We start from the raw sequence: 24,612 nt of genomic DNA, 5'->3' as shown, positions 1-24,612 counted from the left end.
CATTAGGTCTGCATCTTTCGAAAATTCTTACTTTCGAAGTTCGAAACATCGGGGTCAATTTTCATTACTTTTACTTCGACTATAAAATTTACTTGTCTTAACCGAATATTCACATCAACCGAGTTCGACTCATCAGAGGTAATTATGAATTGAACAAACAGGAATTTTACTGGGACCGAGAAATTACTTCGACTCATCTGAATTTTCGACACAACTGAGTTCGACACAACGAGGTTCGACTGTATAAACGAATGTTACTTTATACAAATATAAGGACTTTGTTAGCTAAATCTACATTTTTTTTTTTATATTATGAATTTTTATTACAATAGATTAATATGCTACTTGTATTAACAAAAATGTTTAAATAATTTTTGTTAATTTATTTTTCAGGTGCTTCCCCTTTTGACATTATACTCCTATTTAGCAACATTTGTATCTCGTGACCTTCAGAGGTCAGTTGATGGAAGGATTTTAAAGGTCAGGGTTCTGACAGAGTTATCTCTCTTTAATGAAGCATTTATTGTTATGCAAAGACTGTTACATGGAGAAAGACTGCCACACATTGGAGATAGTAATTTCAGACAGGTGGAATCTAAAATGAGCTCTCTGAAGTATAACACTAGTAAACCTATTACAGAACCTAATAACCTGAAGGTGAGAAAGATATAAAAAAACTTTTATAGATGAGCTAAAACATTTTTAAAATTCATATAATTTTTATTACTAGAAAAACTATATGCTGATTTCTTTTATTTCAATTTGTTAGTTCGGTTTGCATATTAGCTTAATGTAAGATTCATCTTATTTTAACACACGCTTTCAACGTCTTGATATATTTTATAAAAGCTTAAATGAGCAATTATTTATGTATGTGTCTGTCCCAAGTCAGGAGCCTGTAATTCAGTGGTTGCCGTTTGTTTATGTGTTACATATTGTTTTTCATTCATTTTTATTTTTTTTATTTTTTTTTTTTTTATATACATAAATAAGGCCGTTAGTTTTCTCGTTTGAATTGTTTTACATTGTCTTATCGGGGCCTTTTATAGCTGACTATGCGGTATGGGCTTTTCTCATTGTTGAAGGCCATACGGTGACCTATAGTTGTTAATGTCTGTGTCATTTTGGTCTTTTGTGAATAGTTGTCTCATTGGCAATCATACCACATCTTCTATTTTATAATACCAAGAAAAAACTAGATTTGTCATTATTATAACCATGTTATGGCTTTCATTGTAATTGATAAGTCTTAGACATGTAAGGTCCCAATGAGCATTTATGATACTTTCAGATTTTACCAAAGTTGTGTATTTGAATATTTACATTACTTGTTGTATATATGAAAAAGTAAAATCACAAAAATACTGAACTCCAAGGAAAATTCAAAAAGGAAAGTCCCCAATCAAATGGCAAAATCAAAAGTTCAAACACATCAAAGGAATGGATAACTACTGTCATATTCCTGACTTGGTACAGGCATTTTCTTATGTAGAAAATGGTGGATTGAATCTGGTTTTATAGCTAGCTAAACCTCTCACTTTTATGAAGTTTGATGTGTTGTGGCAAAAATGATAGACAAAGTTTTGTGACCAATCATGTTTACGATTATTTGTATTTTTCAAATATTAAAAATTCAAATTTTATTCAGATAATGCATTCATCTGAGATGTTTCTTAGAAAATATCTGAATATTCTATTACCACATGTTTTTTAAGAGACTTTTTCAAGTGTCAATTCACATTCTTCTCATATCTTTGTAGCTGCTTGAAATGGTATTGGATAAAAGACTATCTTCCAGTTTGGCCACTCTATATGGTCCACACATGACTTGCCATTTGTCTTTGGCCCAGGCAAACTTGTTCATCAAACTGGCAGAGACACTCCATGTTATACCACTGATAGAAGATACACTGTAAGTACGATGGCCCATGGACCACACTTAATTTCAATAATAGCTCTTTATAACAGTTGAGCCATACTGTATAGACAAGTCAAGAGATGTTCTGAAAAATGAAAATATTACTTTTTTGCACCTGGTCTTATCAGGACTTCCATCAATATATTAGTTAAAAATATAAAAATTTCCGTAAGTTTATGTCAAATGTCTTCTTCATTTTCACTACATAAGAACTTAGAAATGACAGACAAATGGAAATAAAAGAAGAAAATCAATAGTAAATCAATAAAAGCACTTCATACACATGAAATTTTATAAAGTTATGTTTTCATTTTTCTGTAGTTTGAAATGTGAAATAACAGAATTCTGTTATTTTGGTTTGTAAGAAACATAATTATATCAGTAATACATACATTTAATCTAAAGTCAAAGCCTGATAATTTAGAAGTGATAGAAATAATGTCTGCTTCTAGTACATGATTCTGTGAGAAAGTATATATAGGTAGCATTTTTTTTAAAACTAAGGCTTTTCTACCTCAGGCATAGATTACCTTAGCTGTATTTGGCAAAACTTTTAGGAATTTTGGTCCTCAATGCTCTTCAACTTTGTACTTTATTTGGCCTTTTAACCTTTTTGGATTCGAGCATCACTGATGAGTCTTTTGTAGACGAAACGCGCGTCTGGCGTATATACAAAATTTAGTCCTGGTATCTATGATGAGTTAATTTCATGTATTTGTTGTTTTATTCTGTTCAGGATAACTGATAGTGGTGCTAAACCATATACGATGAGTACCATGTCAAAAGGTGGATTGGGTAGTAGAGGAGTTAAACTCTCCACAAGCAGTGCTCAATCCAGGGCTACAACTAAATCAGGAAAGTCCAATGACCCAAAGAAAGAAGATGGTAAGCCAAGTAACATTAGGGGAGAAAAATGATAAAATTTCAAGTTCAGTGATATTGTTTGCCTTAAATTACTGGAGAATAAAGGCTTTTTCCCCTGGAGAAGAATCCCAATTTGAAAATAAATGGCTTAAAATTATTCCCAAAAAAGATAACTTTTTTCCCAAACAGTGCAGTCAAGTAGTAATTGTGCATGAATACACACTGAAAAACACTAATTTAAGCATTTTTCATGCCTAAACATGACTATATGTACAGATTTGAGGGTCTATTTATGTATCATCACTGACAATAAGGGCTCTTATTTGAAATGAGGGTTTACCTCTTGAAAGGGGATCTGCAAATAGAAGTTCCAGTCAAATTCGTGGTTTATTATAAATTTCCCAATTTGATACAAATGACGCATATTTTCCCAATAAAAAAGGGTAGAGGTAGTTTTGAAAAAAGCCAACAATATCACTGAAGTTATATTTATTCAATATGAATATCAAGAATATTGATTGATATGAATGATTGAAGTTTGTATGGAATAGGCAAAATGCAATTCAAAATGTAGGGCTATTAAGTTTAAATATAATTTGGGATGTTGAATACTTATTTTTTTAAGACCACACTGATAAGATAAGGAGTTTTACATGTTTTGAAATTGGATGTTCACTTTTCATTTTCAGAAACTTATGAATTCTATATATGATTTATGCGCTGCCTGCCTCAAAGGAGGGGACATTTAGTGGTACCCTTGTTTGTACCTGCGTATAAAATAATTTTTCTGTTCTCTTACTTTAGTTTGCACCAATTTAATTCCTTGTTCGACGGACCCGCCCGCACCTATTTTTATAAAAACAGATTTTTTTTTTATATTCCCGTTTCCCGCATCCAGAAATGTAATCATGTCCATTTCCCGCACCGTTTTTTTTTGTAAATATTATAAAAAAAGATGTCAACATTTGTTTTTAAAATCACAGTCTAACCTATATATAACGATTTTAAACCTATAAGCACCCCACCACACTGTGTAAATATATGTGAGAATATTTGTTTCAGCATGAAACCAATTAATCCGAAGTGAGAGTGCTCCAATATATAAATATATATCAGCAGAAATACCTTACTTATATTTCCTATCAAAAAATGTTCATTGTTAGAATAAAGTACAAAGAACTTCTGAAGGATTTGCCTTCAACTGCAATTATATTGTATGCTGGGGAAACAAAACTATCCATAGCCTCTGCATGTTTATGCACCTGTTCTGATTGATTCAGGGGCCTGTCGTTCAGCAGTTATCGTTTGTTGATGTGGTTCATTGTTATTTTCCCGTTTGGATATATAAATTAGATCATTGGTTTTCCTGTTCGTATAATGAATTGTGTACACTAATAATTTCGGGGTCCCTTATAGCTTGCTATTTGGTCTGGATCAAAGCCCTGTGTAAAAGGCTGTACTTTGACCTGTGTTTGTTATTATCAGGTTGGGAACGTCCCTCCCTAGGACTAGGGGATATTTTACTGCTATAGTAAAAAAAATAGAAATACCATGGATTTGTATAATGGTACTATACAAAACCTTAGAAAACTAAGAATTAATTACTCAAAAAGAGGAGAAATACATCATATTTTAAACAACTTTTCTAAAAGAGGGGTCCACTTATTTTGAATAATATTAACCTGTTAAAGTAGATGTGTTAACATGGTTAAAGTCCAGGAATATTACAAAATTCTTGGACATGTGTTGACCATTTAATACCAGATAGATATATAGCTCTTTGGGAAAATATGAGCCCTTTTGTATAAAAAAGTGTTTTTTACAAAAAAATATATTATAACTGATATTGACCCCTCATAAAAGGGATATTTATAACATTAAGGGGTTGTTCTCAACCTGATTATGACTGACTGAGAACTGTATCATTGTCAGTTACACATACATAGACCTGATTTAATTATTCAATTATTTGTTGGTGAACAGGGAAAAAAATACTTTATAAATTAAAGAAATGTCAAAGTGCAAGTGATGAATCAAGTTTTAATATTGTCAAAACCTACTTTTTTATGTTTACAAAAAAATTTATAATCGCTCGCTTTTACTTTTCAAGCTTCGTCTAAAAAATTTGCAAATTAAATATTTGTTTATTAAATTTTTCAAATTGCTCGCTCTCCCGAATTTTTGGAGTCCAAAAATCTGTAGAACAAGAAATTAAATTGGTGTGGCCTTATGAAAATTATTCAGAATGCTCATTACCATAAAAGACAGATTAAGTAGGGGTTGTGCCACTTTTATCAATCATGATTTATTCTCCTTTATAACGTTATATGCAGACAAGTCATCATCTGTGTCCCATTGACACATTCTCCGTTTATTTAACATATTCTAGAACAGTGGCTCACTCAAAATGAAATTAAAAAATGTAAATAATAAGTAAATGAAAAATGAAATTTGTCAAGTCACTTGCAGTCTAATGTTGGAAAATTGAAATTAGAAGTCTTTTAGATTTTGAAAAAACACATTATTATTTTTTATGGTATTTTACAGAAGAGGAAGCTGACAGTGTGCAACACAAGCATGCTAACAAGAGATTTACAGCTAGTAAGAAGCCATTGACACAGGAAATGATCAAGGGGACACTACTGGCTATAGCTGATCAGATGGTAGGAACCATTGCTGAGGTGATACAGGAAAATGCTGAACATGACAAACATGGTAAATACATTTGGTTTTTTTTATAAGAAGAGAAGGAGCTGCGTGTTATGCATTAGTTAGACAGCAACCCATGACACAAAAGACAGAAAAAAATCCCGAGGTCCTCTACAACAGACAAGTTTTCATGTCAATATGTTAAGCTCTAAATCATCTTTGTTTTCTTCTTGACTTAAATTGTAACAATTTCAAGTCTGAACATACAATGATGGTATGTGAAGCTTTGAAATAATTTAAAAAGGAAATAAATATATATATAAGTATATAATTTAAATTGTTAATACATGTAATGTAAACCAGGCTACAGAATTAACAGGTAATTTTACAAATGTATTAAAATATGTTTATCTGGCATTAAGTGTTTATACATTTCTAGGTCTTGAAGGTTTACCTGCTGCTGAGATGGAATTAGTTGTTCTGTGTAAACTTCAACAAGCTGCTATAGCTCGTCAAAAACACCATTCTGCAATGGCTGCCAGAATTGTCATGTCAGCTCTCAAGTTACTGAAATCCTCAAGATTGTTCAAAAAGAGGAAAGAAGTTATTGCCCAACCAAGGTTTGTACAGAGTAATCATACACATATAAAGGTTTAGACATCCTAAATTTCTAATACATGCAATTTAATGCAGCTATTGCAAGGAAATAAGATCTGTCAATAATTTTACTAAGTTTCATTTAAAAAAAATATTTTATGACCTTTAATTTTTCAATATAGTTTCCTTTTGATAAGTTAAAAGTTAAAAAAAAAAAAAAAGGTAAAAAATTACCGAGATGAAAACCTCATGCAATTAGAATTTAAATGTGTGCAACATAAGAACCTTATTGGATTAGTTGGTATTAAATGTTAATTTTCAAGAATTAAATTGATACTTTATTTTCCCTTTTAAATAATTTGAAAGAATTATATATGTATATTAAATATATGTAGATATTTTAGATTTAAGATAAAACATGAGTTGAGAGAAGTATTAAATCCACTTTTATCAGAATCTTTCTACAGTACTGAATCAGATTGGTTAGTGGACAGTCATTTTAGATGGGTGTAGATTGTTAGATTTATGGATTTATATGAATTTACATTAATCTCTATAAAACATTTAAAAGATTTTTCTTGCAACTATGATTAGGGCTTTCTACTCCTCAGTCTTTAAATATTGTAAAATATTAAAAAATAAAAATCTATCTAAGAACAGTTATGGATATTCAATAAGTGATTGGTCATGGAGTTTTTAATTGCTACAAAAGAAAAATAATAAATAGCATTCTGATTCATTGGATTATGGGCATGTCAAAAGATGCCTGTTGGGGCCAGTGATTTTATTTCTTGAATATTCATTATCAAGGAGAGTTTAGTATTTTGATAGTCCTTTTCTTTCACTTTTCTTCAAGCTTAGCTTCTCAGAAACAGATCTCAACACTTATGGTGCCTGGTTGGAAATCTATAAAAGCCTAGGACAAATCTTTAATTGTCCACAGTTAAATATTTATAGAACTTAAAATAATTTTTTTTCAGTTTGACCTTCATGCACTAAATTAGGGAGTTCTGCTCAATTTACTGGTCCCAGGCTACTGATCTCTCTCTTTATCTTATTATCTCCCTTGTTGTTTCAATGTGAAGGTCATCTTTATAACTACATACATTCATTAACAGGATTGTAAGCGCAAGTAGCCAAGAGAGGTAAACAAAATTTCTGAGCTTATATTTTTATATTTCACAATTATTATATTTATAATTCACATCATTATAATCATTAAAGAAAGCATTATAATCCTATTTTTAATAATTTAGATTCCGATCGTAGAAATCATAGACCTGACATTAAGTTGATTACTGTGGATTCATTTATTAATGTGGATACCAATTTTTGTGGATTGAGAAAATTGTATTTTCGTGGATAATTGATTTCTTGGATTTTCTAAAGTCTACATACTTGCCTATAGAATACTTGTACTTAGTTTTAAATTTATATTTGTGGATATCCACGGAAATTTGTATCCCGTTATAATGATGAATCCACGGTAGATACGGACTTGCTGCTGAATTTATATTGCTCTTAATTTAAACAGTAACTTTGGTATTTATGATGAATTCTACATAGTTTGAAGAGTTTTCAGTTTCATTATTTCAACAGCCAAGTTGTCAGAGATTTCTAAGGTTAAGGCTTATAATGTCCAGTTATGCATGAAGAATTTGAATTTTTTGTTATTACTTATATGATATATTTTATGATTAGATCATAAAGTATTGTACCAGTTAAACTAATTTTCATAGTTTTTTCATTGTTTTATATTTTCATATCAAGAGTACATTTGCATGTTTATATGATAGATTGAAAAAATAACAAGTTATAATTTTATACATTTGTTTGTTGTATTTATTATTATTTTTGTTGTTGACAATTTTAACTTTTCGGAAGTTAATATTCACATTGCATGTCCACCTAACAATTGAAATCAGCTAATTTTCATTGCTTAATATTATATTGTTTTAAAAATTATTTGACATTTTTTTTCAAATAATAGTGTGTGAGGTTAAAAAAATCAGAATCATTCTGTTTGTCTAACCATCTGAAAGACTTAGGAAAGAAAAACTTTTAACAAAGTTTTCTTAAAGTTTTCTAAGCTTCCATGAAAGGGAACAATTTTAAATATATACTTTGTCCGCAGCTTGATAATATTAAGCAGAAAGGTGTAAGCAATTTTTACATACAGCCACTCCCTTCTTTCAGATAGTTTGAAATTTTACAAAAATCGTTCTACAAGAAAAAAACTTCATCTAAGTTTTCATGGCTTCTATGAAAGGGAATGATTTTATATTTGGTTTACAGATTAAATTGAAAAATATTGTTTCAACTTTTTTTGTAATTTCCAGGCCATCATCATTGAAGAGTGATGGGACAAGCAGAAGGAGACATATGTATAAGGATGTACCAGTATCTAATCCTGAAAACAGTCTATTCCAGTACCAGAACTTCCAAAGCAGAGCTAGACTTGATGCCAGACTCTGGCTTAACTGTAGACAAGCTCTGGTCAAATGTCTTCTGATAGAGGTTAGAGGCCTTGGAGAGGTCAAAGGTGAGAAATGGAATAGATTCTAATCTGGTTTAACACTTCTATATAACAAGCTCTGTTCAAATGTCTTATAACAAAGATATAGTAATTTTCCTCAAATTTGAACCTAACAGTTATAGAAGAAAATTGATGCGATATTCAGAGATGCAACTAATCGTCGGACCTGTCGGACCTAAGGGGCAGAATTTATGCAGGTCCGGCAAAACTCGTAGCTGTGCAGGACCTGATGGCCGGCAATATTTAAGTCCGCTTGGGTCCGCCAAAACTGAAATCCCCGTCGGCCCCGGCAGAGTATTTTGTTTATAAAATTGCGATCATCTTTAATAAAAGTAAATGTCCTGTTCCCCCGCATTTTCTAACTCCGGGAACCAGTATTTCTGCCCAGTAATAGTCTTTCGTACCTTGTCCATCTCGCCCCGAACAATTCTCCGTATTTCCGTCATGTTTTTTGTTTTAGAAATTCGCTCTCTAGGAAGGAGGTCTATTAAGCATAGTTGATAAGTTCAGGAAATATGTCATGGCCGATAAAATTTGTAAGTGGGTCGAAACCCGGTAAAAGACAAGGTAGATAATGAGACGAATGAATCTGGGAGTGATAATGATTCTGACTATGAGTCAGATTTTGAATTTGAACAGAATGAAACTACCAATGACTATCTTGTTTCCAAGTACTCTTGTGAAGAATAACTTTTAATCAGATCAATATTATGTATTGTATTATTCAATAAACTACAATTGTTATGAATCACAGGTTATTTTAAAATAATAATAATATCAACAAAATCAAAATTAACGTTTGTTCAATAGCATAATTTCATTTGATTTTTGAGTGAAAATATGGGTCTGGCAGAAATTTGATGGGTCTGGCAAAACTTGGTACCCTGTAGGCCCCATTGTCTGACAGGAAAAAAAAAACTGTTTGCATCTCTGGATATTAACCAGGAACAGAATAAAAGTCTAGATTTAGTCTTGTCATAGTAAATATTGATCGACATAATAGATAGTCCCACATTTTCTTACAGCATTTATTTTCAAGGATTTGTAAACATTTCTGATATCCACGTAAATTTAAGGTATCCCACTTATATTAATAAATTAACCGTTTTGCAACATGCTCTTTATTCAATTTATAGATCCAGAAACTAAAGTTCTACAAGAGTTGGCAGACTGTCGCCAGTATTGTATAGAAGGATTAGGTGAAGCTGAAGCATGTGGCGATTTAGAAGTTCAGGCTGATTTCCTGTACCAGGGGGCACTGCTTAACATCATGGAAGGAAAGAGTCAAGAAAATACTATATCTTTGATTGAGGTACTTTAATGATTATATGAAAGTGTTAATAATTAGATATTAGTCAAGAACGATTGTACAGAGGAGGGGGATGGGGCTGTATGAAACATGTTTATTAATGAGCTTCAAGCTTGTAAATTTTTGAAATAAAAATTTATTGCAAGAAAAAAATATACTTTACTACCCTAGTCAAAGTATAAATCTGATCTTGCTGCACGTTTTTTTTTTTTTGAGTTCATTGAAAATTTTAAAGATGTGTTTTCTCACATTTGTTTTGATAGAGGGCTATGCTGACAGTATTAACTCTATGTCATTTAAAAACTTTCTGCATAGTATATAATAGCCAAGTAATACTTCTAAATTGTGACAAACTAGATTGAATGATTGTTGATGGGTTAGAGCCCTTAACATATTCAGTTTCAAGGTCAGAGGTCAAAGTGATATTACATATACTTTAAGGTTAATACATTTTCCAAGGTAACTTTATTTTATATCATTTAACTTTCAAATGGCTTTTAGAATCATTAATTTTCAACTGAAGATTTATTTTTAAAGGATGCAATTATGTTGCTGAACAAAGTACCAAAATTGTCAATCCCAACACAACAACAGCTGGTTACATGTATGGTCCTGAAGACTGACTTACAGGCTGCTGAGAGGGACGATGATAGTGTGTTGTTTACTGAGAAAACATTAGTTCAATACCTCAGTGCTCAACAGCTTATTCTAAAACAGGTAGGTATCTTTACAATTTGCAATCTTTCTTTTATCCTTTCTATTGATGTATATTGCAGTAGCATGATTTCGGAATCCTGTTTTAGGGCAGCAACTGTTAAAATATATTTGTGCTTGAGCAGTTTTAATTGAATTTTTTACTATATACCTATATTTATAATTTCATTGGGGGTGTAAAAGCTTTGCCCAAGCATACTAAAAATGTGCCTAAGTTCAACATTATAAAATTATAAGGGGAAGCATTCAATTCATACAATAACATTTTATATGTATACCAATCAATGAAGTTAGAGTTACATCAAGCTCAACATCCTCATGATTTACATTATGCCATGGATTGCGTGTGTATTTATAGCAGTTGTATTTTGTTTGAAAATAAAATATTACATTAGAAGGCCCAGATTGTATCAGACAATAAAAATTACAGATTCTAATGAAACATTCATTTAATGTGATTATATTTAAGTATATATATTTTATAGATGGAGACATTAGGAGAAGAGATACAGCACTATTTCCCTGAAGGAGAGAAATCATTCTATTCAACTCCTATCAGTCCAATGAAGAATATTTATATTTCACATATGTTACGTTTAGCTCAGGTCAAATTACGTATAGGACATGCCATGGCTCGTAATGCTGCTAAATATATCAGGAATGGGTAAGATATGTAACTTTTATGCCCCCCTTTATGGGCGTTATGTTTTTGGGTCTGTGCATCCTTTTGTTTGTCTGTCTGTCTGTCTCCCAGTTCAGTTAAAGTTTTTGGTCAAGGTAGTTTTTGATGAAGTTGAAGTGCAATCAACTTAAAACTTGGTACACATGTTCCCTATGATATGATCGTTCTAATTCTAATACCAAATTACAGTTTTGACACCAATTTCATGGTCCACTGAACATAACAAATGATAGTGCAAATTGTACACCCGTGTACATTCATATTATAAATTATTGAAAGTTCATCAAACGAGAAGTTTCTGGGCTACAATCTCATCGAAGGGTTAAAGCAGACGACAAGTATCTGAGAAACATCCTTGAGTTCGAATAGTTCATATAGTTCTGTTGTGATGAGAAAACAAAAACAAACAACAAGATAAAACATATTAAAATCTGCACAAAGATTTCAATATTTTTTCAATAAGAAAAATAATGTGATTAACTTATTTATTACATGTACTATTTATTTCCTTAAATTGTAGAACTGACAAAGATCCTGTTGTATTATGGACAGAAGTTTTAGGGGTATTAACAACAGCTTTAGAGCTATCTCAAGCTAGTGTGTCCAGAGAGGCCAATTTAGAGGCTGAAATACTGTTCAACTTAGGTGAGAATTAAAAAAAAAGATGGTAAACAATAAAAAGAAATGTTAAAATATAACTCCTATTTATTTGTATCTTGTATTTCAGTATCACTTCTTTTTGGCTTTTCTCTTTGGTCCCTTTTGTTTCAACGATTTTCAATGTTTTAGGTGTAAGGATTTAGGATTTTCAAATATTTTGCTTTAAACATCAAAGAAGAGCCATTAATTGTAGAAATTTGCTTTTGTTTTATTAAATTTGGTACTCTGTGTCCACTCTTAAAACTCCATTTTCTACCTTGGGTGCAAAATTTGTGCTCAAAACACAAAATTCATTATTTTAATTGCCAAATTTGTTGATTTCTGAATATTAGTCAAAGTACAATAACTGTACTAAAAACTTTTGATTTAAGACCAGCATCCAGTACTTTTTTTCATTTTTTTCCTCCTTCAGAAATCAAATAAACATTTTTTTTTTCATTTTGCCTCATATATATAAATCAGATATTTGACTACTACATATACATGAAAGTGTATTTGATTGTGAGTAAGTTTGAGACAATGATTTTCGTAATGTATGACATACTGTAATCTTCAAGAACATACATAATGAAATGTTTTTTTGTTTTTTTTTAACTATAGGCAAAGTAGAGAGAATGTTGGTGTTACATGGTAAAGTCCAACCAAGAAAGGCTGCTGATACTCTGTTACAGGCTATCAAGACATCCTACAGGAATGACCATGATCTAGGGTAAGTATTTAAAAAATGTAATGTATACTGTGGATTTATTTGTATTCATGAGTATCGAATTGTGCGGATTTAGAAAGCTAAATTTTTTCGTTGATTTTGGAATTTGTTATTTTTATAATGTATAGAAATCTATGAAATTTGTACTTTCAACGTTAAAATATGGTTAACATACATCCATGAAATCTACAAAATTAGTACTCCAGGATCAATGCTGAAATCAGTTTATTCTAAATACTGAAAAAAAGTAAAATCACAAATATACTGAATTCAAAAATAAACGTCTCTAATCAAACGTCAATATCAAAAGCTTAAACACATCCAACTAATGAATAACAACTATCATATTCCTGACTTGGTACAGGCATTTCCCTATATAGAAAATGGTGGATCAAACATGGTTTTATAGCTAGGTAAACCTCTCACTTGTATAAAATGTCAGTTATCATTGTAAAACTCAAGGCAAGACAAATTGTGACAAATTGAATTAATATTGATTCAGCAAGGCATAAGAACACACTATAAAAATCAGATTAAAAAGGCAGGTCTCATCAGATTAACACAAAGAAAAAAAAAACTTTACAAAAAGAAAAGAAAGTCAGATTGGGTTTAGACATTAGACTTGGTTTTATTTCTATGTTTATTTCACATACAACTCATATATTACAGGTTGATGAGACAAGCCTATTTAGAAGTTGCCCTAGTGTATTTGTTTGCTGTTGGACTAGTGATTCTAAAGCCTAACGGGTCACTGGAAATTATACAAGATGGCATGGATGAAACGGCCAGTGTTAGACCAGGAACAATGGACTCTGTCAAAAGTAAAGCCACCAGTACTAAATCTTATAAGGTGTGTATGAAAATGGATTACATAAATTGCAATGGATGCAAATTTAACTAAGGACAACAGTAATGTACTGATGTTCAAATCTCATCTAATTTAAAGTAGGAAACGGGAGATTGTGACAAATTTCTCAATGCTTACCTCCCCTTTTGCCTGTTTTTATAATCAGGATTTTCTTTCTTGAGGACAGGTCCCAATAAAGAAATTGGGTAATTTTTACTTTTGCAAGTTTGATCATATTCTTATTGTTATTTCTTTAATTTTTTTTTTATCTAAAGGGAAAATGTAAGTATATCATGTTTTTATTTAAAAACAATGAAATAAATTGAAGTGAAAACGGTAAATAATAATATTTTTCTAAATAGCTGTATAAAAGAGGGATGAAAGATACCAAAGGGACAGTCAAACTCATAAATCTAAAACAAACTGACAATGCCATGGCTAAAAATGAAAAAGACAAACAAAAAACAATAGTACACATGACACAACATAGAAAACTAAAGAATAAACAACACGAACCCCAAGTTGTCTTCCTAATAGACTAGCTTATATAAAATACCTAATCCAATGAAGTAGGATTTGTCTCCAGACATTCAAGAAGCTACATCAAATAAGATCTTTTTAGAAAATGTTTGAACATTTATAAATGTTTTCATGTTTTCTAGCAAAAAACAATTAAATTTTGTGTAGCATAACTTATTATTTAACTTTTTACATTTTCAGAGCAAGAAGGACCGTTTAAGCAGCAGAGCAAAGTCTGGTAAAAGTGAAGATATGGACGATTCTGAGAAACATCGTAGAGCAGCCTATGTGGCAATCAGGTGTGCCACAGCAGTGGCTCAGGCTCAGAGAAGTAGAATGTTATTGATTGGTGACACAGTTGTAACATCACAGCCACTCTCAGAAACAGCTCAGGATGATATACCAGACTTTTTATCTCTAGATCTTGTTAGTGTTTATACCCTGGGCAAGAAGAAGAAGAAGTACAAAAGTAAGATTTTAAGGAGGCTCAAGGGTATACAAATTTCAGAAAAAAATCAAACATTTGTTTTTCATTACAAATTTTATTTATTTCCTTTTGTAGTTGTTACTTTATCATATGGTACAAAAATCAATCAAAACAATCAATTCGTGTTGGCCCCAGATGACTTTCAAAATGTATACATCATTGAAAAAGTTCCAAATTATCTCCCTTTGGTGGAAAAATGCCATTTTTTGGCTCTAAAATTGAAATATCTTTTTCAACTAATCGGTGACCTATCTTTTTTAATATAATTTCCATATAAACTGTACTTAAACTAAATTATTGTAAAATTTTAGCGATTTCTGTAATAAATTTCTTTTTTTTATTTCGATATTACCTTTATTTCTCCTATTACTTCAACAGAAAAAAACTGCCTTTACAAAAATGTATGCTTCTTTCGAAGGCAGATTGTGAGCGCAAATGAACGGTGACCCCACTTTTTTATTTTATTTTTCTATTAACTATAAGATAAAGTTCATTTATAGAAAAATATAGAGATATCCTATATAAATGATTTAGACCCGCGAACCCCCTTAAATGTATTTTTATGTCTACATGAATAGAAGATAGAAAGATAAAGTTAAAGAGTTGTCTCTGTCACTTAATCCTCAGCAAATTAAAATCAATTAGTATTTATTATTGCAATTTTCAAAGAATGAAGGAAAATGTATATTTAGTTAAATTTCATTTGAGGAAAATCTGCATACAGATAGATCAGAATGCAAGTTCTAATGAATACTCATTCAGTCTCATCTTTCCCATTAATAAAAACCTTGCAATGATTTATGAATTTACAGCATAAACATACAAGGGTTTGTTTAACTTCAGCTTATAATATTTCTTCAATTAAGATACATATATTTTTTTTGTGTGATGAATAGTAGTTTACTTTAAGATATACTGTCTTTATTTTGAATAACAGAAAATCATACTTTGACTGTCAGTAGTATAAGTCTCCAAATTAAAATTATTTTAAAGATGAAATTTTGGTAAATGAAAAAAAAAGGAATTCAGATGCTTACATGTTTTTACAGAGTGCAAGATTTCGAGCATTTTTAAATATCTTGCTATTTTACTTCATGGATTTATTCATCATTTTCAATGTTGTGTATTTCTTATTCCAGATGAAATAGAAGAAGAGTTAGCTCCCCTCATAGAGGCTCAGGAAACAAAGAAAGTAGAGACATATGAAGAACAAGTATCTAGAACAAAGGACACTGCAAAGGAGTTGGGATGGATTCATATATTAGGTCTCAAATTAGTATTTATTGTAATATTGAAAGCAAAAAGAATTCAGTTTTTGTTTATGTCTCATACTGTTGCATTTTAAGTGTATAGGCTACTCTTATTTTCAGAATCTAAAAGGCTTGCGGGGAATTCAAATGTTTGTACATTGAATTGAAATAATATATTTTGGATTGTCCATAACTTTTTCATAACACCTTATAGAAAACTAAAGAACGTAGATAGAACTTGGCTATGTAACATTATTATGTAAGCTACATAGATAGACGAAGATGTTGTACAAGTGCCAATGAGAAAACTTGTCTTTCAAGTCACAATTTGTAAAAGTAAACCATTATAGGTCAAATAACTGCCTTCAACAGGTAGCCTTGGCTCACACTTAACAGCAAGCTATATTTAAAAGGGCCCCAAAATGACTAGTATAAAACCATTCAAACAGGAAAACCAAAAGTCTGATCTATATAAAAAAAAATGAGAAAGCAGAAACATTCCTGGCACATTCATTTTAAGAACTTGTCTATTAAAGAAACGCATTTCAGTTACATGTACATTAATTTTAAACTTGTAAAGTCCAATATTCTCTATTTCACAGGTTATCAGACTATACTTCAAAGAATGTGCTTCACAGCTACTGTGTCAGCTTCTAGTACAAAGAAAAACAAGCAAGAGGATATGGCTGAAGAGTTAGGTGACCTTGGACCTGGGTTTGACCTTGGGTTCATCAGTCATGCTCAGTACGACACATCATTGAACCATGATGTTGTCAGATCAATGTTACTGTGTGGATCTTGGATTGGCAGATTGAACAGACTACATACATACTTAGCTAGTAATCTGTCAGTTTATAGCGCCACCTGTTGTGGAATTTATCCACCATCAATGTTGACCTTACCTGTACCAGCATTACCAAAATTGGACTTAGAGGTCATTTGTACGTCATATTCTCAAAACCAGACCAATCCTGGAGATATGGATCCATCTATTCCCCTGGCAATCACTGCAGATCCAGGCAAGCCCCTCCCACCTCCTGGTTCTAACATGGAGCCATACATGCCAAGTGACAGACCTGTGACATCACCCACTGAGCCACAGGTGGCACTGCAGTTCTATCAACCATCTTTGGAAGAGACTGACCCACTGAATCCAGATGCTAAAGGACCTGACTCCAGGGTGTTGTTGCTGTATGCTCTTTTTAAGAAAACAACGCAGCCTACTGTACAAGGATTACAATGGATTTCTATGGCACAACTCAATGATCTCCATGACAGGTTAGTAGTCCACCCAGGGCTTCACATATTTTTGTGGATATTAATTTTGGTGAAAGGATATTTGTGCTTGTTTCGGCTTTCAAACTTTTTTATCTGGGCATCACTAGCAGATCTTGTGTGGATAAAATGCACTTCTGGCATATTAAAATTTTCAACTTGTTGCCTTTTGTTGGCTGTTGTTCGTGTGTTTCTTTGTCAATTGTATTCTCCAATTTATTTATATTGTAGTCCTGTGGTGTTGAGTTGTCATCTTAATGTTATATTTCACATGGCTATAAAAGGGGAGGTTTGGCATGCCACAAAACCAGGTTCAATCCGCCATTTTTTTCTTTAAAAATGTCCTGTACCAAGTCCGGAATATGACCATTGTTATATTATAGTTCGTTTCTGTATGTGTTACATTTTAACGTTGCGTTGTTTGTTTTCTCTTATTTTTTAGTGTAAATTCACATTGCGATAAGACGTGTCACGGTACTTGTCTATCCCAAATTCATGTATTTGGTTTTGATGTTATATTTGTTATTCTCGTGGGATTTTGTCTGTTGCTTGGTCCGTTTCTGTGTGTGTTACATTGTAGTGTTGTGTCGTTGTTCTCCTCTTATATTTAATGCGTTTCCCTCAGTTTTAGTTTGTTACCCCGATTTTGTTTTTTGTCTATGGATTTATGAGTTTGAACATCGGTATACTACTGTTGCCTTTATTTGTAAGTTTGTAGATATTTGATTTCTTGGTTTTTCTAAAGTCTGCATACCAATCCATATAAAATTTGCATTTTAAATTAGTGGTTTACCTTTACCCAAAATCCACAATAAGGGGTATCTAACAAATAATAATAAATCCACAGAAATCCGTTTTGAATTGATTAGTAAATAACCAGTAATTGATTTCTTATTTTCTGTAATTTTTTGTTAATATTTATCATTTTCCATAGTGCATACTTTTGATAAATTCTTCTTCATTCATTCATAAATAGTTTTAAAAGGTTTAACCAATTATGATTTCAAATTTACATCATGTCATATGGACTTGTCAATGACGACAAGAAATTTAAAATGCTTATAGTTGCAGCTTCAAATATTATACATTTTTTTACTTTTGAATAGGTTGATAGTATGATACAATGTTTGATCATCCCCAAAGATATGATACTCTCTGAGATCAATGGCCGAGGGTTAATGTCATATCTCTGAAGTTGATAAATCATCGTATCAACCTCATCAAAAGTCAACATTTGTTCTATTATGCACTGTTTATTTTTTTTAATCACATTTGATTATACCATTTACTATTGATGCTATTATAAAATAGGCTTGCAGTATTGGGTCAGAGAGGGGAAATTTCCCTTCAAGAGAAACAGAAGAAGGAACCAGTTGCTCCATCACCAACACCCTCTACCAAGGCCAAGAAAACACAGAGGATAAAGGCACTGTCTCCTAAAGTACAGAGGGATGAACAATTAGAGGTACCTTTTTTTACCTACCTACTAAAGTTTAAAGTTGTCATATAAACACTAAGTTGTCCTGATATTTTTGCTGAGTATGGTCTTACTTCAATTTATACCATATGATGATGATGATGTCTTCAGAGGCTATACAGCTCTTGCATGGTCTGTTTATACCATATTTGAATTAAACATCCTTTAAAAGATCGTTATTTCAAAGAAGAATTTCAGAAACATAGGCAGTGTTGACAAGGTTTTATAATTTTTATGTTTCTGATATGATTTGCAAATCTACAAATATGTGAATATTATTGGTCAGTTAGATTTTTTTTTAAATTCCTTGGTTTACACTTTGATCAACCATGTTAACAGAACTACTTTTGAATTGGTTACCTTTTTTTTTGCACAATACACATGGATTTGTAATGTTTTTTTCCCCCCTTTTTTCAGACTTTACTGATGCAGTGTATCACAGATGTAATGTCACTACTAGGAATGGTATCAGAACCAGAGCCTAGTAACTTACCTATTGATGTAAGTATTATATAAATTGTCATGTATATGAATGGTATGTTGGTGTTCCAATTCACACAATTAACAGTTTCATGTTTTTAAAAATTAAAATTTTTATTTTAATTTCTTTTCTCAATTGAATTATATGAAAAGTTTGATTTACTCTTCAATTTTTCTGCTGAAGTGCAAACATTTTCTAACCGAAAAAAAATTGGCTTTGAAGCCATTTAAAATTCATGTTGTTTTTGGCAGTTTGTACGTTCGTTCTGATTAGTGATTGTGTACCTTTTGACTAACAAAGATCATGCAGATCTTTTCATAATTAAATGTTAAAAATATCACCTTTCACAAAAATTTTGACAAAACTTAAGTGGGCTAGAGAATATAAATCAATATTTTTCAATTTCATGCAAAAAAAAACTTAATGCACAGAAAAAAATTGACATTTTTAATCAAGGAGAGATAATTTAGAGCTGTTTCAATGTTATAAACATTTTAAAATTTATCTGGGACCAATACAATTTGAGGTAGATTTTTGTACCATATCATAAAGTAACAACTAATAGACTAAGTGTATTAAAATTTGTAATGAAAAAAAAAATGGTGAAATTTTAGCTGAAATTGTTGTATCCTCCAGCCTCCTTACGTGATCTTTCATTGATATTTTCTCCAATTTTCCTTTGAACTTTTTTATGTAATTATTTTCCATATCATGCAACTTAATATTGGATTTTCTCACTTGAGTAGAAAGAGAAAGTATGATGTCATAATCCTATGTCATTGATGTTGCCTAGAAAATAGGAATAAACAAATTATCAATCTTCTCTTGAACTATCACCCTTCAATGAGATTGTAGCCTAGATACTCTCTTGTTTGGGAAACCATCAATCATCTATAGATTCAACATACCCAAGTATGATTTAAATTACATAAGGAAACTATTTTATTCAGACATAATGAAATAAGACTATAGGTTCAGTAATGCAATTTTATTCTTAAATGAAATAATGTCTTACAGAAAAAGTCTATTAAGAAAAAGGTAAATGTATGATCATGTATTCTTGCATAATTTTTACACGGCAACAAATGTTATCATTTTTAAATAGTATATTTTTTAGATGTTAAAATGCAGTTTTTTATTATGTAGATATTTATATTTTATTTATATTTGTCCCACACATTATTAAGAATTAGTTCACATTTGGTATAATTTTATAAAAAAAAGTTGCACAATGCTCTGTTACATATAAAACTGTCACACAATGCTAGTTAAACACACAAAGTAGTTATTTCCTTTTTTTAATGCTTGTTTTAAAAATATTATTTGAAATATTGTTTGATAATTTTTTATTTGTAATATTTGTTTTTGCACCGTAATTCTTAGTAGACACCCACCTTTCCAGCATATTGAAGTATCCAATGTATAAAAAGCATTTTATAACATAATTTATTTTCAGCTTATTTTGAAAATCAAATAATCATATAACAAACTTTTGATTTTCACCCCGGTTAGTTATGTATGAAATCACAATATTAACACATTAGGGCTGATTTCAGCTACCACCCAAAACTGCACCAGAGTTTTACCCACATACTCCTATAAAATCAAGAACAATGTCGAGCGCAATGTCAAAACGTTCAAGGTCAGACATTACTTCTGCTCGGATGGTAAGACAATCTGACATTAGAAAACAGGTAGGAGGGCAAAAGTATAAACATTTCAATATACAGTACACACATGGGTTTAGTTGAGAATCATTCTTGCTGGTGATTTTCCACTCAGAATTGGTGATTGTAAGAGATTTACCCTAAATTTTATTTATTCTATTTAAAAAACTAGGCTAGATCGAATGCAATGGATGCACATCTTGAAAATCAATGGTACATTTAGATCAATAATTTTCATAATCTCATACTGAGCTTCTAATTAAGTAACACAGGTTATTTACTTCAGTTTCACATGTGTGCCTAAAAAAATTTGATGAAACTAGCTATCATAAAACGCATTACTGATCCTTAAAGAGTTTTCTTCTTAGTTTTGACTTTCCCTTTAAGAGAAATGACTTGTTAGTCAATGTGTAACTTCTTTAAATCATAAGTGAGCACAGTATTTGTCTCAGCACCAGCAAGAGTGATATTCATCTGAAATGCTTTTAAGGTGTACTGTATAGTATCGATAGTCTAGTTACTATTCTACATTAGATGGCAAAAGGTGCATGTCTTTTCTGCATAAAGGTTTCTTTAATTTTTTCCTTTTTTTTCTTGTACAGTATCAAAATAAAAATATAGAAAATCTACCGAGTTCAGTCTAAATATATACAGTAGATTAACAGCAGTTCTAAATATATGAACATTAAACTAACAGTATGTTATTAATCTAATACATATATTACATGTTTCTCCAATATTGCCATACCCGTAACCAGGGGGGGGGTTCGGAAACAAATAAGCACTGTTAAAGTCAACGTTTTGTTCAAATTGTGACTGTTAAAGTCGAGTTTGTGAGTCCAAATAACCCCCCCCCCCCCCCCCCCCCTGGAAATTCCTGGCTACGGGCCTGATTGCAATTGCATTGTCCAGGTCATTTGTTGCAGTGTGGAATTCTTAGTTTTTAATAAAATTTACTTTGCAAGTTATTTTTCAGAATTGTTGGGCTTGTTAGAAATATTTTTGTACCCACTGAACATGCAAAATTGTTATAACTTATTGCTCAGTGTTTGTGTTCAGGAATTATTTGATATTTGATCTGAAACTGTATTATGTTGAGTTTTTCCTTGTAAATGATTTTCAAATCTGCTGTGCAACCATTTTTGAAAAAAAATACTTTAATTTTAATTTTAATGCAAATTGGGCATCAGTGTACTATAGACACATTCTTGTTTAACATATTACTATCTTCTGTGTTGAAGAATGATTTGATCATTTGTCTTCAAGTTTTAATTGTGTTGAAAAATACTATGTTATTGATTTTATGATCTGCTGGGAAGTCACTTTCTGTTTGGAAATAAATATTACGCCCACTAAACATTGATTTTTGTTAATGTCTAGTAAAGAGTAAGGGTTAACTTGGTGCACCAGCATGTGCAATATCTTTATGCTTTAGTAGTTATAGTGGTATATTTTCAGTCTATGCTTTTAAAATAGAAAAAACTTAAGTAGTATAAATGATCTATAATAGTAAAAAACATAATGATTTGCAATCATGACATTTTGACATGATATAGTAATTTTTCTTGTTTGATTATATGATAGTAAATTATCATTGACTGTTGTCATAATTCAAAGTAAAATTACAACTTAATAATATTTAGGGACCAAAATCAGTCAGAAAAATTGTTATTTTTTTTAAATTTTTACACTAAAATTTGAGATTGATGCATGCACATTATTGTGATTGTAGTTTTACAAGTGTAAAATTTGACCAAAGGTTATGTTTTTGAAAATAATTTTTTGTGTTTTAATTCCATGCACATACCACCTCTTTGTAAACCTATGTTTTTATTTTATCTTGTAAAATAGTTCTCTACTTTGAGGAAACTTTATTTCTGGATATATATTTGACATTGTTTCTTTTCTTCAATTTACAGATTCCATTCGAGGTCAGCAAGACCAACATCAGATGCTTGGAAAACTTATTTGACCCAAGCTTTGGTGCCTTGATATGTGGAGGTGAAATGGTCAAATGGCTGCTTAAAATAGTGCACACATCTGATACATCACTGAGTAAAGAGTCCACTAAAGATACAGCAGCATCTTCACCAACAAAAGAACTGACCAAAGAGTCTCTCAGAGAGAGTATTGCAACAAATTAGAACAATAAATAGACCTTCAATACTTTGATACTTTTACTGCCACCTGTTGTTAATAAAATTAAAACAAAAGTCATCTTTAATGACTGTCATATTTGGTTTAAAAGATTTTTTTTAATATGTGTGATTAATTTCTTGCTACAAAAAGACAATTTCATTGTTGTCAATGAAGTTTTTTTTTTAATTAAGATATTTTTTTGTAGTTTTTTTCTTTCAAAACAAGTCAGTCAAAACAAGTCCGTCATAATAAGAATGCATCGATTTGAAAAGATAAGAGCTGTGTATTGTGTAACTCTAAACACAATTAAGTAACACATTTCACCAATTAATGCATATACATGTTTATGTGAAGCCTTTTTTTGAAGCAGGTCTGAAGATATAAATTGAATTCTAATGAACATTTATATACATGAAAGATTTTTGTTTTAAACATTGACCTATCCATCTTTATCATACAAAAATATGTTAAATGATAAGGAAAGGAAAACATGAATAAAATTATAATTAGGAGAAAAGATCTCCTCTATATAAGAACCTGTAAAAAAATAAAACCCACCGTTATCAGTTAATAGATGCAAAATGAATACCACACCTATTCATTTATGTTTTATTCCATAAATATCTCACTTATTTCAACCAAATGATAAAGGGAAAAATATTATTGTACACTTATTCTATGTCCGTCCTCTCTGCCATTGCATTTGCATTCCAATATTATGATAATCTGTGATATTTACACTAATTTATTTTTATTAAAATTTTGTAATTTATATACTTTTAATTTGTTTATTTACTTGCAGAGCATGTATTTAATTGCAGTTAGAACACACTTTTGTGTGCTGTTGTTTATATTGTTCAAAGAGATATTTTATTAAATATATGGATATCCCATTAAATTATTTGCAGTTCTATTGTTGTTTGAGTTTTATTTATAATAAAGTTAACATGAGGAATTGAGTCTGAACAGCCTGTATGAATTGTAAGAAATGAATTAATTTATTTGAATGCTTAACCAGCAGCATAGATGTATATCAATTGCATTATCTAAGCCATAGCATATTAATGAGGTATTGCGATAATTTTACTAGGTAAGGAAACCGAGTCTGGTATACATGCAGAAAGTGTTGGACTTATGAGATTAATTAACCTCTTTCAGACAGTGCATTTTTGTGACATTCCTCACGGCCAAAAAAGCAATTATTCAGCACAGTATTGCTGCCAGATTGGACAATTCTTAGTTACCATATATATCTCAGTCTAATTTTTGGGTATGAAAAGAAGTTTCATAGGAAATTATAATTTAGATATAAAAAGCACTAACACAATAGAAAAAGTATTGCTAAGATTGTCTCTGATAAAGGGGATTGACTAACAGTTGAAAATCATTACATCATAAAAATACATTCCATAGGCCCCTATACAGTTATTTTTTTTTAATGACAATGGAAAAAATGTAAAACTCAAATTGGTGAATGCATACAATTTTACTTAGTTTTCTATTTAACCTCAGTATTATTTTTGCAAGGATTTGCTATATTTTCTAAATTAAAGAAATTTGAATGTACAACATTAATTTTGTGCTAATTATTTAGTTTCTCCATTTGAGCTGCAATTGCATAATTTTCAGTTTAGAGTAAGTAGCACAATGTTTTGGGAAAAATATTTTTTCCCCCTGAAAAATATGTATCAAAATACAAATCTACATGAAAAAATATAATTCTAAATTCAATGAAGAAAGTAGAGTAGCTATAACTAGCAATTAAAATAAAACAAAATATTGATGAAAAGAGTTTATGGTTTAACCATTTGCATATTTCTTTAACATACCAGTAC

The 24,612-nt window shown here is 30.9% G+C and overlaps 1 protein-coding gene across 6 annotated transcripts in view; it reads left to right on the top strand.

The window, feature by feature from the left end:
- LOC143082271 (cilia- and flagella-associated protein 54-like) overlaps nt 1–23,690 on the top strand; it is a 68,091-nt gene extending 44,401 nt beyond the window's left edge. For 3 of the 6 annotated variants that reach the window (XM_076257904.1, XM_076257888.1, XM_076257878.1), the window contains 20 exons: nt 394–657; nt 1,761–1,912; nt 2,655–2,803; nt 5,330–5,497; nt 5,871–6,051; nt 7,147–7,173; nt 8,368–8,570; nt 9,701–9,876; nt 10,411–10,590; nt 11,073–11,251; nt 11,790–11,914; nt 12,530–12,638; nt 13,305–13,485; nt 14,203–14,470; nt 15,628–15,753; nt 16,341–17,016; nt 18,325–18,478; nt 18,908–18,991; nt 20,528–20,665; nt 22,558–23,690. In XM_076257904.1, the coding sequence (XP_076114019.1) occupies nt 394–657; nt 1,761–1,912; nt 2,655–2,803; nt 5,330–5,497; nt 5,871–6,051; nt 7,147–7,173; nt 8,368–8,570; nt 9,701–9,876; nt 10,411–10,590; nt 11,073–11,251; nt 11,790–11,914; nt 12,530–12,638; nt 13,305–13,485; nt 14,203–14,470; nt 15,628–15,753; nt 16,341–17,016; nt 18,325–18,478; nt 18,908–18,991; nt 20,528–20,665; nt 22,558–22,782 (3,765 nt within the window). In that variant the 3' untranslated portion in view covers nt 22,783–23,690. Of the gene's footprint in view, nt 1–393; nt 658–1,760; nt 1,913–2,654; nt 2,804–5,329; nt 5,498–5,870; nt 6,052–7,146; nt 7,174–8,367; nt 8,571–9,700; nt 9,877–10,410; nt 10,591–11,072; nt 11,252–11,789; nt 11,915–12,529; nt 12,639–13,304; nt 13,486–14,202; nt 14,471–15,627; nt 15,754–16,340; nt 17,017–18,324; nt 18,479–18,907; nt 18,992–19,988; nt 20,010–20,527; nt 20,666–22,557 lie in introns of all 6 variants that reach the window. The other 3 variants (XM_076257912.1, XM_076257897.1, XM_076257919.1) reach the window with 3 other exon arrangements.
- The last annotated feature ends 922 nt before the right edge of the window (nt 23,691–24,612 follow it).

Source organism: Mytilus galloprovincialis, chromosome 1 (assembly GCF_965363235.1).
Source record: "Mytilus galloprovincialis chromosome 1, xbMytGall1.hap1.1, whole genome shotgun sequence".
NCBI classification, from domain to species: domain Eukaryota; kingdom Metazoa; phylum Mollusca; class Bivalvia; order Mytilida; family Mytilidae; genus Mytilus; species Mytilus galloprovincialis.
Note: the sequence above shows the minus strand (reverse complement) of the source record. Positions and strands in the feature narration are given on the sequence as shown.